Raw genomic sequence first — 17,785 nt, forward strand, 5'->3', positions numbered from 1 at the left:
CTGGTTCTTTTAATTTCCTCTCCTGCAGTTGAGTACCTAGAATCCAGATGCTCCTGGTAACTTTACTTCTGGTCTCCATCCTTTCCCACCCACAGAATGACAGGGTGGCCACCCAGCTGGCTGTAAGCATTCGTGTACAAGGAGACAAACGCCTCAGCAGCCTGCGCCGCTGCTGTGCCCTTACCCGCTATGATGCTCACAAGATGAGCCATGATGCATTTAGTGTCATCAAGAACTATAACACTTCTGGAATCCAGACAGAATGGTGAGTTCTTTTCTAGCTCATCTTCTCAGAAGAGACTTAGGCCCTGTCTTTAGCTCTAAAATTAGTAGGCATCTGAGCTCTTCCAGCTGGGATAGACTCTGATTTAGAGTCTGAGTAATAGCACCTATTACTCGGGAAGAAAATAAATACAACACCATCCTCAGAAACAAGACAGCTCAGTTCAGATCCTTTGCCTATAGCTGATACATTTCAGTTCTCAGGGGAAGGTTAGACCCTTACCCTGTGTGGGCTTGGTCAAATGGCCAGTTGTACCCTTTATGGGCTTGGTACAAATGACCAGTTGTACTTGGAGAACAGAGCTCAAATTTCAAGGGTACATTTGAGAACTCAAACTACTTGGTTCTGTTTTTTTGGGTTTTTTTTGAGACTGAGTCTTCTTCTGTCACCCAGGTTGGAGTGCAGTGGCACAATCTCGGCTCACTGCAACCTCCGCCTCCCAGGTTCAAGCAATTCTCCTGCCTCAGCCTCCCAAGTAGCTGGGACTATAGGTGTGTACCACCATGCTCAGCTAACTTTTTGTATTTTTAGTAGAGATGGGGTTTCACCGTGTTTGCCAGGATGGTCTCGATCTCCTGATGTGAAGTGATCTGCCCGCCTTGGACTCCCAAAGTGCTGGGATTACAGGCGTGAGCCAATGTACCCAACAGATTGTTCTATCTTAAAAGCATCTTTCTTCTTTATAAAGGTGACCTTTGTTCATGGATAATCTCTATCTGACATCCCAACTCAGTTACAAGCTCCACTGGTATTATACCAAGTGTCATATTCATTAGTAAACTTCACTTCTGTTGGTCATGAAATATAAGCCTCTTTTTGGAGCATGTTCATTTTCTGTCCAGATAATAATTATTTTCAGGATTGGAATCTTTTACATATTTAACAAAGCCTGTTACATTTTGTGTGTGTTGTGTGTGAGAGAGACAGTCTCGCTCTGTTGCCAGGTGCCAGGCTGGAGTGCAGTGATGTGATCTCAGCTCACTGCAACCTGTGCCTCCTGGGTTCAAGCAATTCTCCTGCCTCAGCATCCCAAGGAGCTGGGACTACAGGCACGCGCCACCACGCCCAGCTAATTTGTGTATTTTTTAGTAGAAACAGGGTTTTACCATGTTGGCCAGGATGGTCTTGATCTCTTGACCTCATGATCCGCTCGCCTCGGCCTCCCAAAGTGCTGGGATTACAGGCGTGAGCCACCGTTCCCAGCCACATTTTTTAAAAAGTATTCCAAATTCACAATAGAAATAAGTTATGAGAGAAGATAAGTTGGTTGCTCACTTACAGGTGTATATTGAAGATTATACAAAATAAAATCAAAGTTTAATCACGTTATTACTTATTTAAATATACTGGCACTACGGTTATACGTACAGATCTATAATGTGGTGGAATCTCTAAGTTAGAGCCTTTGGTTCTTAGGGCCAGCCGAGGTGGCTCACGCCTGTAATCCCAGCACTTTGAGAGGTCAAGGCAGGTGGATCACCTGAGGTCAGGAGTTCAAGACCAGCCTGGCCAACATGGTGAAACCCCGTCTCTACTAAAAATACAAAAATCATCCAGGCATGGTGGCAGGTGCCTGTAATACCAGCTACTCGGGAGGCCGAGGCAGGAGAATGGCTTGAACTTGGGATGCAAAGGTTACAGTGAGCCAATATTGCACCGTTGCACTCCAGCCTGGGCGACAAGAGTGAAACTCTGTCTCCAACAACAACAAATAAATAGTCTTTGTTCTTAGAATAATTTATTTAATTTTTGCTTCCTGATATATTTTAAAATATTGAAGTTTTATGAAACCAAATAATAACTGTGGTAATAGTATTCACATGAATCCATATTTGAAAAGTTATAAATTGACAAACTACAGCAAATACTACTCATCTACTGGGTCAAACTCCCTAATGGACAGGGAAGCATAAAAATTATCTGATTATAAGACTGTACCAAAACATGAAACCTGAGAATGGTGAGGTGCTTTTTTTTTTTTTTTTTTTTAAGATGGAGTCTCACTCTTGTTGCCCAGGCTAGAGTGCAGTGGCACAATCTTGGCTCACTGCAACCTTCACCTCCTGTGTTCAAGCGATTCTCCAGCCTCAGCCTCCTGAGTAACTGGGATTACATCTGCCTGCCACCATGCCCAGCTAATTTTTGTACTTTTAGTAGAGATGGGGTTGCACCATCTTGGCCAGGCTGGTCCCAAACTCCTGACCTCAGGTGATCCACCCTCCTTGGCCTCCCAAAGTGCTGGGATTATAGGTGTGAGCCACCTCGCCAGACCAATACTTTCATAATAACTTTAAAATGACATTTACCCTTTACCTCATTGAAGGACTAATCTGTACATAAAAGTATGTTTCATCTTCTGAAATTCAGCTCGTGAAAATTTGAGTGATTAGACACAAAGAGGAACTTTATAATAAGAATTTCTTAAAATATTTCTGAAACTGGGACTGGCAACAAAAAACAGTTGTAGAATTTCATTCTCTAGAAATTCCAGAGTGATTAGTCAGTCAGGGTTAGGTAGTGCCCTAACTAATAGCTAGGAGGATTTTTTCAACTTTTTCTAGTCTAAATATTCTAAAGCTTTTTTGTTGTCTTGAATAAAATTTCTTGCTCCAACCCTGAATTACAGCAACTTTCCAGTGATACCTTATGAAAAACAATAATCTCTAAAAGGCTGGGCGCAGTGGCTCACAACTGTAATCCTAGCACTTTGGGAAGCTGAGGCAGGTGGAGCACCTGAGGACAGGATTTCGAGACCAGCCTGGCCAACATGGCGAAAACCCCATCTCTACTAAAAATACAAAAATTAGCTGAGTATGGTGGTGGGCTCCTGTAATCTCAGCTACTCAGGAGGCTGAGGCCGGAGAATCACTTGAACCCAGGAGGCAGAGGTTGCAGTGAGCTGAGAATCAAATGTTAATAATTTTTGTGGCAGAACCAGAATCCTAGTCATCTATGGATTAAATCTGTCCTATGGTGAAATAAAACAGATTCAATTCATAGAATTAGCAATGGGTCACTATTTTAAAATATTCCAAATTGCTAATCATCGTATTTATTTTCTGTATAGGTCTCCTCCTCTCACAATGCTTTTCCTCTGTGCTACAAAATTCTCTGCCTCTGCACCTTCATCTTGCACAGACATCACCAGCTTCTTGAGCAGTGAACCAGGTTGTCTGCCAAAGGTGCCAGTTACCAGTTCAGAAGCTAAGACCCAGGGAAGTGGCCCAGCAGTGACAGCCACTAAGAAAGCAACCACCTCTCTGGAATCATTCTTCCAAAAAGCTGCAGAAAGGCAGAAAGTTAAAGAAGCTTCACTGTCATCTCTTACGGCACCCACTCAGGCTCCCACGAGCAATTCAACATCCAAGCCCTCATTACCCTTCCAAACCAGTCAAACTAGAGGAACTGAGTCCTTCTTTAAGCAGAAAAGTCTGCTTCTAAAGCAGAAACAGCTTAGTAATTCTTCCATTTATTTCCGTCCACAAAATCCACAGTCCAGCTCTGAAGTATTACCAAACTCTTTACCAACAGAGTATCCAGGCTGTGCCCCTATTTGTGAAGGGGTGTCGAAGCTAGAATCCTCTAAAGCAACTCCTGCAGAGACGGATTTGGCCTGCAACAGCCAAAGCATGCATGCCTCTTCAGCTTCCAAGTCTACTCTGGAGGTGACTCAGAAAGCAACTCCAAGTCTTCTAGCTGCTGAGGATCAAGTGTCCTGTGAGAAGTGTGGCTCCCTGGTACCAGTATGGGAGATGCCAGAACACATGGACTATCATTTTGCACTAGAGTTGCAAAAATCCTTTTTGCAGCCCCACTCCTCAAACCCCCAGGTGGTTTCTGCCGTATCTCCTCAAGGCAAAAGAAATCCTAAGAGCCCTTTGGCCTGCAATAATAAACGCCCCAGGCCTGAGGGCATGCAGACATTGGAATCATTTTTTAAACCATTAACACACTAGTGCTGCCCTCAGGCTTGCCTGTAGGATTTGATATTTTATCTTTACAGATCTTTAATATTTTATCTTCACAGATTTCCCTGAGAAGGGGAATTATGAAATATTTAATACACAGAACAGTCCATTTAGGTGCTGAGTCCCTGTCCCATCTCTTCACAGGCATGGATTCTAATCCCACTGCTGACAGAGATGTAAAAATTAATCCTACCATTGAGTTTTTAATCTTTAGCATTTAGGGAGGCAATGTCATGTAGTAAAAAGTGTGTGGGCCTTGGAGTCTAAGCGACCTGTTTCCAAACTTAGCTTTGCCTATTGCAATGATGACCTTGAACAAGTCATTTTCGTCACTTTCTCATCTGTAAAACTGAGATAATACCTTACAAATTATTGCAGATTAATAACTGGTTTTAAATTACATAACGGCAAGGAGCAGTGGCTCATGCCTGTAATTCTGGCACTTGCCGAAGTGGACGGATCACCTGAGGTCAGGAGTTTGAGACCAGCCTGGCCAACATGGCAAAACCCCGTCTCTACTAAAAATAGGAAAAGCTAGCCAGGTGTGGTGGTGTGCACCTGTAATCCCAGCTACTCAGAGGCTGAGGCAGGAGAATTGCTTGAACCCTGGAGGTGTAGAGGGTTGCACTCTAGCCTGGACAACAAAGCCTGGAAACTCCATCTCAAAAAAAAAAAAAAAAGAATTAAGTACATAAGTTGGCACAGAAAAGGAACCAGGTTTAAAAAGGGGTTTTAAGTGTAATAACATTGCATAGGCAGAAAAGAAAAAGGATTTTAAGAAAGAATTCTCTCTAGTCTGCGTCCAATTCCTCACACCTATAATTCCAGCACTTAGGGAGATTGAGGCTGGCGGATTGCAGGAGCCCAGAAGTTTGAGACCAGCCTGGAGAAGACGGTGAAACCCTGTCTCTACTAAAAAATAAATAAATAAATGAAATTTTTTTAAAATTAGCTTGGCCTGGTGGCTGGCACCTGTAATCCCGGCCACTCGAGAGGCTGAGACAGAATTGCTTGACCCTGGGAGGTGGAGGTTGCAGGGAGCTGAGATCATGCCACTACTGTACTCCAGCTGGCGCGGCAGGGCAGACTCCATCTCCAAAAAAAAAAGAGACCTCTCTAGCTCTGTGAAGTGGCAGTTCAGATAATGCCTTGACCAGAATTACATGTTTTCAGGTGGAGAATGTGAGGTGAAGCCTTGAAACCCTAAAAGTGATACGGTAATAGGGCAGGTCTCTCTCTGTACACAGAAGCAGCTTAATAAACAGTGAATTTCATACAGGTAAACCCTGTTATAGCCTCAGTTCTAATCATTGGCCTATCTCTTGCATTTTGTTTTAATGTAGAAATAGTCTCAGCTTCACCATTATTCCAGCTTAATTGTTGTTGTCTGATATTAACAAGATTTCCCAGTGTGGGCCGGGTTTAGTGGCTCATGCCTGTAGTCCCAGCACTTTGGGAGGCCAAGGCAGGCAGATCACTTGAGGCTAGGAGTTCGAGACCAGCCTGGCCAACATGGTAAAATCCCATTTCTACAAAAAAATGACAAAAATTAGCTGTATGTGGTGGCACAACCCTGCAATCCCAGCTACTCAGGAGACTGAGACAGGAGAATTGTTTGAACCTGGGAGGCAGAGGTTCCAGTGAGTTGAGATTACAACACTGTACTCTAGCCTGAGTGACAGAGCAAGACTCTCAAAAAAATTTTCCCAATTTGAGAAATGCCAACCTAAAAGATACTAAAGGCCAGGTGTGTAGAGGACATTTCTTAAGCCCTAAAGTACCAATTTAAGAGGTAAGTGCTTCAGCCATCTGGGTTACTGGCATGGCCTTTTCCCCATAACTAGATAATGTAGCTTCTTAAGGCAAAGATTCGTCGTAGTGCTTTGCACATAATGGGTGCTGATACTCATTGGATGAATGTCTATAGTAAAGAATTTCAGATCTGATTACCACAGTTGAGATCATGAAAATGTATACACTCCGTGGGAGTCTGCCTTATATACTTTTTATCCCCCTAAATGTTTCATTAATATTGCAGAATTGCTTACTAGTTCCTGGAGATGTCTTATTAAGTACTGAAATGTGATTTTCCAAAATTTCCTTTTTAATACAGGCAAAAGATAAACTGTGAACAAAGCTTTCATCTCTTGGCGATGTACAGATCAAGTTGAATAAATTAACAGTTGGGTTAACTGGTATGGAGACATAAAAACAATGCTGCAGAAACTTAGGTTTCACTGGATTTTCAGAGGCCCAAACTGGTAGAGTTGGAAGGGGGTGGGGGAAAGTGGCTAGTGGCTGACCAATAAAGACAGTACCATCAGCATACCTTATTTTCTTGGGAATGCCAGCCATGCCCTGGCACACTGGCAATGGGTCTATGGAAGGGATAGCAGACAGACATGCAAAAGTCAGTGCCAGGTGAAAACTACAGTACCTTTTTGCTGAATATAGCTCTTCCTCAGCTGTTTGTCAGCAGCTCTATAGAGGAAGTAAACAGCTTAGCCCCTAAATCAGGAGGAAGTTGTTTAACTACAGGCTTCTTAGAGCAAGTTAAACCAATTATATTTTATAAAACTGAGCTTGAGTGGTAGGGAAGCTATCACTTTAATACTCTGGAGGCAGAATGCCACATAGGACTCTGGGTCACAAACTTATTTTGCCAGTCTGCTCAAAATGCAGTCTCTATTTACAGTTGACTTTGGGCCCTATTTATCTTTCCATAAATGTCAAAATCAAGTAGTGTGAACATAGGAGCAGTGACTAAGGTTTGGTCATGTGCCCCTCATTGTTCCAAGAGTAATTTAAGCTATATAAACTTGAAAAGTGTAGGACCAGATTACCTTTTGTATCTAAATTCTACTCTTCAATTAAGTAGCTGGCACTGTGTCTTTGACAGGTCACAGAAGTGGGGTCCTTACTATTCTGACCACTAGCAAGTGGCCAACTTGTGAGATACAAAGTAGCTACCTATTTCAGGTGAAAGGCCTCAGTACTCTGCTCACTTGAACTATGCAAGACGGGCCACTATACTTGGTTACAGTACTGGAACGCTGATCCTATGTGAAGGAGAGAAAAAGAATGATAAATGAGATACCAGCTGGGTTCTTGACACATTCAGGGCTCAGCAATGCTGGGGTTTCCCTTGTCTCTAAACCTGAAGCGGTGTCTAGCCCTGGAAGGAAGCTGAGCCTGTAGCTTAAGCATAAGCACAGTGTATTCAATAAAACATTTTTTATTCTGTACAATATATATGTGTATTTAAATATATATATACATATATATATATGCGCAGAGAAACCTCAGCCAACAAATCCCTGAGTCCATGGGAACCCAGGACACTAACAAAGGGAAAGGGAGAGTCTATGCCTAAAGAGTAGGAAATATGGCAACATCTTTCCCTTTCCTCCTGGTTCCCTGCAACAGAGGGAAGGGAACAGTCACTACAAATTACTAAAACAAGAGGGTTTAGGTGGGGCAGGAAAAAGGAGTGAGAGTGGCAGGATGGGGAACTCAGATGCCACCAGTCTGGGGAAGTAAAACATTTGATCCAGCATGAAAGCCAACATGACTGCAGAGGAAAAGGACCAGACTGATGGGCATGCAGCTGGCCTTTGGTATATGCCAAGTCTTTGCTTGGTAGCCCCACACCTGGGCCAGCACAACAAATAGCACCTGTGGGGCCTATGAGCCGGGAGGGGGTAGGGGAGACGGGGACTGGGGAAATGGCCCTTGAGTGAAGGATAGGGAGATAAAGCTGAGGAAGAGGCCTCAGGCCTCAGCACAGGGTGGGAGCACTACCATTCACTGTCCCTGTGCCATTTCTTCAGATTCTGGGCCACCACCACCAGATGGCCAAAAGCAGATACCTTCTGTCCACAGTCAGGTAGAGATGGGCAACTTACATGGCCTTGAAAAGAGGTATAGAAAAAGGAGTGCTTTTGAGGGCCACCCCTTGTGTGATGCAGAGACCACACCAGCAAAATGCCCAGTCCTAGTAGTGGGGCAGAGGAACTGATGAGTAGATGCAGTCAGCTCCAGCAGACAGGCCACAGGGTTGCCAGGGTTGATGAGCCAACCAGATGAGCACACAGCTTCTGAGCACCGCCCTGAATCCTGTCTTTTCCCTCAGGACTGCCCTTCCCTGGCCACACCAAGTTTGGCACCTCTCCAGAAAGCTGGCAGGGAGCAAGTGGCAGACAGCACTCCTCTCTCCCTAGCCTGTGAACACACAGAGCCGCCAATGGTGGGGCAGCATGGCCGGAAATCACCTTATATATTGTAGGGACAGCAATAGAACTGTCCTTGCCTGAAGGATTCAGAAGCCCATGTTGGCCTGGGCTTCTCCTGCTGCAATGGCTTGTACATCAGTGACATGGCCGATGCCCTTGGTGACACCCTCCCGGAACAGCAGTTTGGCGCCCACCTTCAGGTACTCTGGGTGTTTCAGGAAGCGGAATCGTACCACTGCCTTCTCCCCTGTCCGCAGTTTGTCCTGCAGCAGATAAGTGGTCACTCCCCTGGCCTTCCGTCCCATTCTCTGCCAGCTGTGGCTCCACCCTCCAGGGGCCTATCAGGCTGCTACCCACCCGAAGTGGGGCTTTATTCCCATTGTGGGATCGGGGAGTTCTCTGCCAGTCTGGGGTAGGCCTCCCTCTTTTCTGACCTCTGGAGAAATGGAAGCATGGCCAAGTCCCTCTCACCTTGGCATGGATCTTTTCCACCACTGCTGTCTGACGTACGTTGCCCACATGTACCGTCACCTGGAATCCTCGTCGGAAGGTGGTGGCATGGAACAGTAGGACTATCTCTGCCTCGAACACTGAGCAGATGGTAGGATTCATCTCTGGGCTCACCATCACCATGCCCTGGGGAGGAACAGACCCCAGGCCCAGGAAGGGCAGCTCTAACATTAGACTCTCCCTCCCCAGCCACCCCCACGCACTTTATAGCTCCTGAATTTCCTCTTCCTCTACACAACTCCAAACACAAAGACCTCGAAAGACAATAATCAAAACTCTCGGAGTGAGTCTTTACCCACCTCCTGTGTCCTTTAGCCCTTCTAATGCTTCATATTTTTAGGGTCCTGAACACTAAAAATAGTGTTCAATAAAAATTGCAATGTAGTGATTCATATTTAGTTATCTGCACCTCATGAGTATTCTAAGCTGTTTTTATAGCCTACGTAGCTAGGCCAGAAGCCTCTTGGATCAGAAAGTGTGTTTCCTCTGAGTTTTTCTGAAGCACCCTAGATGGGTGCTCCTTCAGTAGCCAGTCTCCTAGGCACTTCTCTTAGTGTTCCCTCCTCAACCTATTCACCCACCTCACCTTGCGAAGCAGTGCACGGTCAAAGTCCCCAAGCGCCAGTGTAGCAGCCTGACCAGCTCGCAGCACACGACAGGCAGAGCGGTTGCGCTGGATGCTGCATACTCTCAGCTCCAGGAAGCAGCCATCATCCGTGGGGCCCACCACCAGCTGGTCCCCCTCACGGCAAATCCCACTGCAGCCCAAAGGGCAGGTGGCACAGTGTCAGCCAAGGTCCCCAAACCCACTTCTCTATTAGGATCACCTAGAGCATTCCTTCCCTTCTAGGGTTGAGTCCCTCAAGTGGGGAAGAACAACCCTAAATTCTGACTTGGATGTAACAGGGATGACCGCCAGAATTCAGAATCAGAAGACTCATTTCAGAAAAGACCAGTAGTGATGGTGGACAGGGAGGCACTTGCTGGTTTGACAACACTGAACACCTAATCCCTGAAGGGGCAAGTTATCCCCTTGGATTTCATTCTCTGCTTAGCAGAGTCTTAGGCTGGGCACAGTCACTTACACCTGTAATCCCAGGACTTTGGGAGGCCAAGATGGGGAGATCACTTGAGGTTCAAGACCAGCCTGGCCAACATGGTGACAACCCTGCCTCTACTAAAAATACAAAAAGTAGCTGGGCATAGGAGCAGGTGCCTGTAATCCCAGCTACTGAAGAGGCTGAGGCAGGAGAACTGCTGGAAACCAGGAGGCAGAAGCTGCAGTGAACTGAGATCACATCACTGCACTCCAGCCTAGGCTACAGAGCAAGACTCCGGCTCAAAAAAAAAAAAAAAAGAGGAAAATCTTGGCTGGGCGCAGTGGATCACACCTGTAATCCCAACACTTTGAGAGGCAGAGGCAGGTGGATCACGAGGTCAGGAGTTTGAGACCAGCCTGGTCAACGTGGCGAAACCCCATCTCTACTAAAAATACAAAAAATTAGCCAGGCATGGTGGCGCACACCTGTAATCCCAGCTACTGGGGAGGATGAGGCAGGAGAATTGCTTGAACCTGGGAGGCAGATGTTGCAGTGAGCTGAGATCATACCACTGCAGTCCAGCCGGGCAAGAGATCAAGACTCCAACTCAAAAAGAGTCTTAAGTGACTTCTCTCACTTCCCTATGTGAGATGATGTCAATTGAATACACTCTATTTTTCCTCCTGGAGCCCAAGACCCACACTTGTCTCTCAGGGGCCTGGAGATGCCCAATAGGCAGCAATACTGTTTCTTCCTTCCAAAGTCAACAAACTACCTTTCTCCAGCTCTTCTTTTTTTTTTTTTTTTTTTTTTGAGACGGAGTTTTGCTCTTGTTACCCAGGCTGGAGTGCAATGGCGCGATCTTGGCTCACCGCAACCTCCGCCTCCTGGGTTCAGGCAATTCTCCTGCCTCAGCCTCCTGACTAGCTGGGATTACAGGCATGCGCCACCATGCCCAGCTAATTTTTTGTATTTTTAGTAGAGACAGGGTTTCACTATGTTGACCAGGATGGTCTCGATCTCTTGATCTCGTGATCCACCCGCCTCGGCCTCCCAAAGTGCTGAGATTACAGGCTTGAGAGACCGCGCCCGGCTCTCTCCAGCTCTTCTGATAGTGAAAACCTAATCTGTTAACAAGCTCGTCCTTTAAATGGGCTCCGTTCAATTCCAGGGTCTCCTCCTTTGGGCCAGGATGTCTTTGAGTATATGGATGAGGGCTAAGGGGGGAAGGTAGCAAGCAAGACAATTCACCTGGAAAGTGTCCCTCCAACAACAGTCCCCACCTCTGGTACTGTGTAGATTTCATCTACCTGAAGCCAAAGAAAATGCTATCAATGACCTGCCAAATCTAAACAGACTCTGGGTTTGGTCTGAATCAGCCCCTCCCTGTTCCCCAGCCTACCAGCTGTTTGGGCAGTCAACTACCTGAAACTCCGTCAGCTGCTGCATGAGTTCCTCCTGCTCTTTGCTGTTGGTGAGTGGCGGCAGAATATTCAGAAAGACTTTGAGGAGGTCAAGACTCTCTCCAGACACACTGGACAATGTGAAGATGGGGGTGACACTGTAGAAGGAGGCATGGAATGGACAGATGAAGACAGTTCTAACAGGAGGCAGAGGCCAGAGCCCCATACATGGAAAAGTGAGCTTTGCTGTTGGCGGCTAGGGGCCCCTCTGTCCTGCCGACAAATGGCTCAGGAACTCTGGGCCTTCTTGTGAGCCAGCCAAGCAATGTTGCACATGAAGCCCATCCCAAAGCCCAAGGGAAACAGCAAATGCCTGGTATAGCACGTCGTCCCCATAGTCCCAGCAATGCTCCAGCTTGGCTCAGGGGAAGAGTCAGACCCTTTAGCAAAATGCCCTTCCACGATCCCAAGCTGAAAAACCCGCTGAAGTAAGCCAAAACTAGTCTGGCCCTGGAGGAGTGGGATATCATACTCCTGGGCCCTGGGCCCTGTGGCAACCTTCCTAGTGGATCAGGGCTTTAGAGTAAAGTGGGCTTACTTGGGTGACTGGGCAAACTGCTGGGCAGCAGTGACGGCATCATCCTCAGAGGTGACCAGCATGGGGACCTTGTGGCAGCCAGGCTGCTTGAGGACCCGCTCCAGCTGGCGTACTGTCCTCTCCACTGTGGTCTTGGCACACAGGTCGATCTTGCTGACCACGATGAAGAAGGGCACTTTCAGAGCCAGGGCCAGCCCCAGATGTTCCCTTGTGGTGCCAGCTGCCTCAAAAGGACACCAGGCAGCAGGAGAGAAGAGTGAGAGTGAAGAAGGGAGGAAAGGGAAGAAGAGGAGCATTGGTCTGTCTCTCACATTTGAGGCTGAGGGTAGGAGAGTCAGCACCCCCCTTCAGCCCTGTCCCTGCCCTAATGCCTCGTACCAATCCCAGTGTTGGCACTGACGAGGAGCAGGGCGCAGTCAGGGCAGTATGATGTGAGGCCAAAGATGGTGGTGTGTAGGTACTTATGGTGGCCTGCCAGGTCGATGAAGGTGATCATCTTGGAGCTGCTCTCACAGATCTCTTCTGCCGTCCGTGAGTCGCTGTAATTCACCACCTGGCCCAGGGCCCAGGGCTCTCAGTGCCCCCTGCCAGCCCTTCCAACCCTTTCAGAGTTGCCAGGACTTAAACCATTCCCTGGGTGACCCTGGCTTTTAATACTGACCCCATTTTTTATTTAATTCAGTTGATTCCCCATTTATTTCCTAAGAGGGACAGAGCTTGTTCACAGTCCCCTCAGGGCATTCATCTATACTATTTCAAAAAGTCTCCACACTCTGCCCCCATCCTATATCCTTCACTACTACCATCCCATCCTCAGAGTCTGGTCCCACTGGGTCCCATTGATCCCATGCACCTCTCCCTTGCTGTTAAAGCCCAGGATCTCGAAGCTGATGCTGGAGGTTCGGCCAGACTGAATCTCATGCAGGTGGCGGAAAAGGTTGAGCCGAGCCCGGCCCCGCCCATTGTCCAGCTCTCCCTGGGTCAGGACTCCAAGCAGAGTCGACTTCCCTGAGTCCACATTCCCCAGGACGGCCACACGAAGGTCTAGGAACTGTGGACGAATTGCCAGAGGTAAGGGCTCCAATCCTTCACCTCTCTCACTGAAGACTCAAGGGCAGTGATGCTCCCTAGGGAGCAAGGGATGAACTGGAAGCCCCACGATCCCAGGCCAGGAGAGAGCCTGCCACCACAGGGCCCTTCCACAGAGTGTGGACATGAGGGACAGAGATGGGAGTGTGCTCACCTGTTGATTGTCGGGGACCTTTCGTACCAGCACCTCAGTGATCTTCCGGGGTGTGTCGCTATCATAATCCACTTCTCGCTCTCGGAGAACGGTGATATCTGCCCCAACCCTGTCACAGCAAGGCCACGGCTGCCATATCTCACCTGTCCTCCTATTCCAGGCTCACTCTGAACTTACAGCCTTCCTGCACCTCCCAAAGAGCTCCCGATACCTTAGTGCACTTCCTACTACCCGCTAATCTATTTCTCATTCACAGTTGCCTTTAAAATAATACACATATCTTAATTCAAGGAGCGAAAAAGCCTAGGTCCACTGAGGAGGGGACCAGAACACTAATCCTCCCCACTTCAGCCCTTTGTCAAGAGAAGGAAAGTCCCGCCTTGGCCCCCCAGGCCCTAGGTAACTGGGTATGCATGGGTCCTCCCAAGTCAGGTAAAGGAGAACTGGTTGGGAAGGGAAAACATACTTCTCTGCCATCCGGTGCAGGGTCTTGAGGGAAGCTCGCATCTCCTCCTCAGCAAGCCCCACCAGCAGCCCATTGTCCTCTACCCCAATCTGGTAGACGGCCTCACCACGTCCCTCCTGGAGCCGCCATTTCATTTGTGTCACCAGGTGCTCAAAGCGGTACTGGGATGGATTCACCAGCTTCAACTTAGGGCAAGTGGGGTATCAAGAGAAGGTGAAATCAGAGGTATTCCTCCCAAACCCACGTGGTCCCCACTGGTCCTGCTGCAAGGACCAGGATTTCCCTTTCCACTTAAACTCCTCATACATGATCCCCTGTGATCCCCCTCCAACAGAACGAGGTACAGGGCCCTTAACCTGAACCATATCCTTAAACTGCTATAGATTATGAAGTTGGGAGGCTCTCAGAGAAATTATCCTATGACGGCAAGGACAACCTACCCAGCCCCTACTTTTCCCCCAGCCTGGGACTCACTTTGTATTCAATGTTTCCATCTTCAGCCTGAAAAGAAACAGTGAGCAGTTACCATACACCGTCCAGACCCAATCCTTACTTCCCTTCAATTCCCACTGGAGTCCAGGTAGCTAACTTGAGAAAGCAGGAAACCCCACTGGCACCTGCTCAGGCAAGTGCCTGCCAAAGGTCAGTGGCAGACAGGATCCTCTATTCAGCCCCAGCACAGCCTCTAAGAAGGGAAGGCCAATAAGGACACAGGGAGTCACCCGTTAAACCAGGAACAGAACTCTCAACCAATCCATTCTTTCATCACTGGCAGCATGTTCTTCCTAGATGCAAGATCATCCCTTCCTCCCCACCTCCAGGGCCTCAAACCTGCTTTTCCCAGAAGTCTATGCCTCCTCTGTGCCCAGGCTATTAAAACCTTTCTTTGCCACTGGTCTAGGAGACACCATTTCCTCTCTGGCTGTCCCTCTCAATTGATGTCATCTAGAGTAAGAGGCTGCAAGAGGTTCTGGATCAGAGCCAAAGGGTGAGCTCAGCAACGGTCACTACAAGCCTGATGACCAAGAAGATCTAGGTGAGAGAGAAGCAGAGCTCCAAAGCTGAGGCTGAGAGAAAAAGAAAAACTCAGAAAATGTAATGAAATGGACAGACTCACTATGACCTTTACTGCCTGCTCCCTAACCTTTATGATTCAGTGGAGGTGAAATCCTGAATCCACCCCAGTCTCTTCTAGCTCCAGATGGTAGCACAGCACAGAAGCACACTGTTGCCTGAGACTTCTCCTCCCAGGTGCAAAGGGATATGGGATTTGCCTGTCTGGCCAGTCTCCATTTCTCTACTCCCCTTCCTGGATATTTTATCTTTCCTCTTCCCTTCCTGTCATCATCCCATCCCTTCAAGGCTCTCTGGCTCCCAGACCCTAACAGGTCTTCACTCATAATCTCCACCTCATGGTGTGTTAAGATTACTTTTTTTCCCATCAACAAAAACCTTCCAGAAACCTTTTAATCATTTTGCTGGGGATGGTTGGCTTCGGAAATGTGGTACAAGAATGACAGTCTAAGGCCCAGACCAGTGGTTTCCAAAGTGAGGTCCTGGGACCAGCAGTATTAGCATCACATGAGAGCTTGTAAGAAATGCAAATTCTCAGGCCCATCCTCACTAGTAAGAATCAGAAATTATAGGCTGGACGCGGTGGTTTACCCCTGCAATCCCAGCACTTTGGGAGGACGAGGCGGGCGGATCACCTGAGATCAGGAGTTCGAGACCAGCCTGGCCAACATGCCGAAACCCCGTCTCTACTAAAAATACGAAAATATCTGGGTGTGGTGGTGGCCACCTGTAATCCTAGCTACTCGGGAGGCTAAGGCAGGAGAATCGCTTGAGAACTTGGGAGGCCGAGGTCGCAGCGAGCTGAGATCGCATTACTGCACTCCAACCTGGGCAACAGAGCGAGACTCCCTCTCAAAACAAAACAAAACAAAACAAAAAACTGGCCAGGCTTTGGGGACCAGCAATCCAGATGGTTCTGATACATGCCAAAGTTTGATAACCACTGGCTCAGGCTGAGTGTGCCCACGCGTGTGTGTGCGCGCGCAGAGGGAACATACTGCTCTTTTCCTGGGACTCCCCTTCTCCCTGTGGAACAAATTTAGAAGAAGTGGTGGTTACTCTGCCTGCCTTTCGTCCCAGGATGCAGTATCTCTTCCTTATGGCTGCACACGCAGTTGGTCGGGGTGCTCTTCCTGGGATTCCCTTTCTCTACTTCTCTCCTGGGGTAATCTAGATCAGAAGGGGCAGCCCTCCCTCTTCACTCTTCCTCCATGAGGTCCTGTCCCCTTAGAGTCCAGTCTCTCTGCCCTTTCTCACTGGGGTCCCGGGACCGGAGAGAGGGGTTCTCCTCTCGTGCCCCTCCTCTCTGGGGTCTCGACACCGGAAGGAGGGATTAATTCTCCGGGTCCCGCCTCCCTGGAGTCCCCGGCTGGAAAGAGGGGCTTCTTCCCGCCCCACCACTTCTCAGGTGCTCACCTCGGGGGGCAGGTACGGAGGGTTATTGGCTTTGCCCCCTCTGTTCCTTCCGTTCTTCTTCTTCCCCTTCGGGCCCCCGCAGCCACTGCTGCTGCCGGCCCCCCTAGCCTTGAGGGTTCCGCCCACGGTCGGGCCCCCTCCGGGCCGGCAGCAGCCGCCGAACAGCTCCGATACCCGCGAGTCCATCCGCCGCCGCCGCCAGCCCCCCGCCCGGCCCCTCCCCCGGCCGCCGCCGCCGCCGCCGCCGTCGCCCTTACTGCCACTGCCTTGTCCGGCCGGCCTTGGCAGAGCGGGGTGGGGCCCTGCATAAGCTACGCCCCCCACCTCCCTGGCCTCCCGGTCGCGTCAGAAACAGCCGCGGGGTACCACGGGATATAGAGTCCCCAGGCTTGGGAACTCGCTCAAAATGACACGCCACCGCCCTACATCTCCCAGGAGGCGTCGCGGCGCAAGTGGCCGCGGGAGTCATCGGAGGCGTGGGGAAGAAGCGCGCCTTGGCGCGCAAAGGCCTAAGGGAACTGTAGTCTGGATTGCAGTCCCCGCGCTCCGAACGGGTCTTACTCTAGGGCTTTGCGGGGTTCAGAGCCTCGCGGCCAGGGGTGGGGACTCGAGGACACCCACGTCAAAGACCTTACATCAGAATCGAGCTTTGTGGGCGCTCCGGGGTTTGGCCCTTTAGCGCGGAGCCTAGACAACAGGTTTTGGACCTCGAGAGCTGCAGAACTGAGGGCTATTGGTCCCGCCAGCCTGCTGGCTCCGCCTCTGCCTCAGTTTCTTCCCCAATGGCCCGCGTGCCGCTGGGATGAGTCAGGACGAACGCCAGGGCGGAGGCGGATGGTGATTAGCCAAATTACGGTTGTTATTGTTGCAATGATTATGCCACCTTTACATAGTAGTCACTGCTTTATTACCAGGCTGGCATCATCCAGGGGCTGATTTTAACAGCCGGAGGCACCGCGGTGGCCCCGACACGAGACCCGAACCCGTAAACCAACTTGCTGCCTTCAGGCTGCAAGCACACCTTAGCAAGTATTCCTCCTCCCCTTTGTTTTGAAGCAGAACCAATTGGGAAGAACGGAGTTTGGTTTTAAACTGCCGAGAATGTAGGAGGGGCCTGGCCCCTACTTCGGGCGGGGCTGGAGCTCTGGTTACATCAACCACCAGTCCACTAGGGCGGGGATGTGGCCGGGAATAGAAACTTGGCGTAGGGCCTCAGGTGATTGTTGACTTTTGACTTTCTTGCGGAGCCATCTACTGCTCTTTAATGCTGTTGTATTCTACAGAGTACACACATTCAGCGACAGAAACCAGTGCACAGAATACCAGCAAGGCAGGATGGAAAAGCAGTTATGTTGCTGAGCTGCGAGTCAGGACGCCAGAGCTCAATTCACAGCCCCATGGCTGTCTCATGACTCACCACTCACAGTGTGTCCACTTCCCGTCTCTTCTTGAACCGTGAGGTGCTCATGCACGATTAAGAAATTAAACAGGGGCCGGGCGCGGTGGCTCAAGCCTGTAATCCCAGCACTTTGGGAGGCCGAGGCGGGTGGAT

At 49.1% G+C, this 17,785-nt stretch overlaps 2 protein-coding genes across 4 annotated transcripts in view; one reads left to right on the forward strand and one right to left on the reverse strand.

Annotated features, from left to right (window-relative positions):
- The window catches only part of POLH (DNA polymerase eta), a 37,298-nt gene extending 32,360 nt beyond the window's left edge, over positions 1-4,938 (forward strand). For both annotated transcript variants that reach the window (XM_003923038.3, XM_074397846.1), the window contains 2 exons: positions 96-265; positions 3,351-4,938. In XM_003923038.3, the coding sequence (XP_003923087.1) occupies positions 96-265; positions 3,351-4,239 (1,059 nt within the window). In that variant the 3' untranslated portion in view covers positions 4,240-4,938. The remainder of the gene's footprint in view (positions 1-95; positions 266-3,350) is intronic.
- A 2,532-nt stretch (positions 4,939-7,470) lies between these two features.
- On the reverse strand, positions 7,471-16,523 carry GTPBP2 (GTP binding protein 2). Of its 2 annotated transcripts, XM_074397847.1 has the most exons (13): positions 16,234-16,468; positions 14,218-14,244; positions 13,744-13,928; positions 13,278-13,386; positions 12,888-13,085; positions 12,413-12,587; positions 12,035-12,254; positions 11,459-11,594; positions 11,285-11,343; positions 9,580-9,751; positions 8,955-9,119; positions 8,561-8,746; positions 7,471-8,472 (listed from the first exon to the last, which is right to left on the reverse strand). In XM_074397847.1, the coding sequence occupies exons 1-12, from the start codon at positions 16,417-16,419 to the stop codon at positions 8,570-8,572; spliced, it is 1,809 nt and encodes a 602-aa protein (XP_074253948.1). In that variant the 5' UTR covers positions 16,420-16,468; the 3' UTR covers positions 7,471-8,472; positions 8,561-8,569. The 2 variants fall into 2 exon arrangements, with proteins under 2 accessions (XP_074253948.1, XP_003923085.2); XM_003923036.4 differs by having other exon boundaries at positions 7,471-8,746; positions 16,234-16,523.
- Between the last annotated feature and the right edge of the window lie 1,262 nt (positions 16,524-17,785).

The sequence above is a fragment of the Saimiri boliviensis genome, chromosome 4 (assembly GCF_048565385.1).
Source record: "Saimiri boliviensis isolate mSaiBol1 chromosome 4, mSaiBol1.pri, whole genome shotgun sequence".
Classification (NCBI taxonomy): Eukaryota; Metazoa; Chordata; class Mammalia; order Primates; family Cebidae; genus Saimiri; species Saimiri boliviensis.

What these genes read in the sequence shown, in the direction of transcription:
- GTPBP2 (XM_003923036.4), bottom strand. Translation starts at nt 16,419, where the DNA reads ATGGACTCGCGGGTATCGGAGCTGTTCGGCGGCTGCTGCCGGCCCGGA. An exon ending in ATGGAAACATTGAATACAAA is followed by an intron (nt 13,929 to 14,217) that starts GTGAGTCCCAGG and finishes ACTTGCCCTAAG; the next exon opens with TTGAAGCTGGTGAATCCATC. An exon ending in GCTTTAACAGCAAGGGAGAG is followed by an intron (nt 12,588 to 12,887) that starts GTGCATGGGATC and finishes GCCCTGGGCCAG; the next exon opens with GTGGTGAATTACAGCGACTC.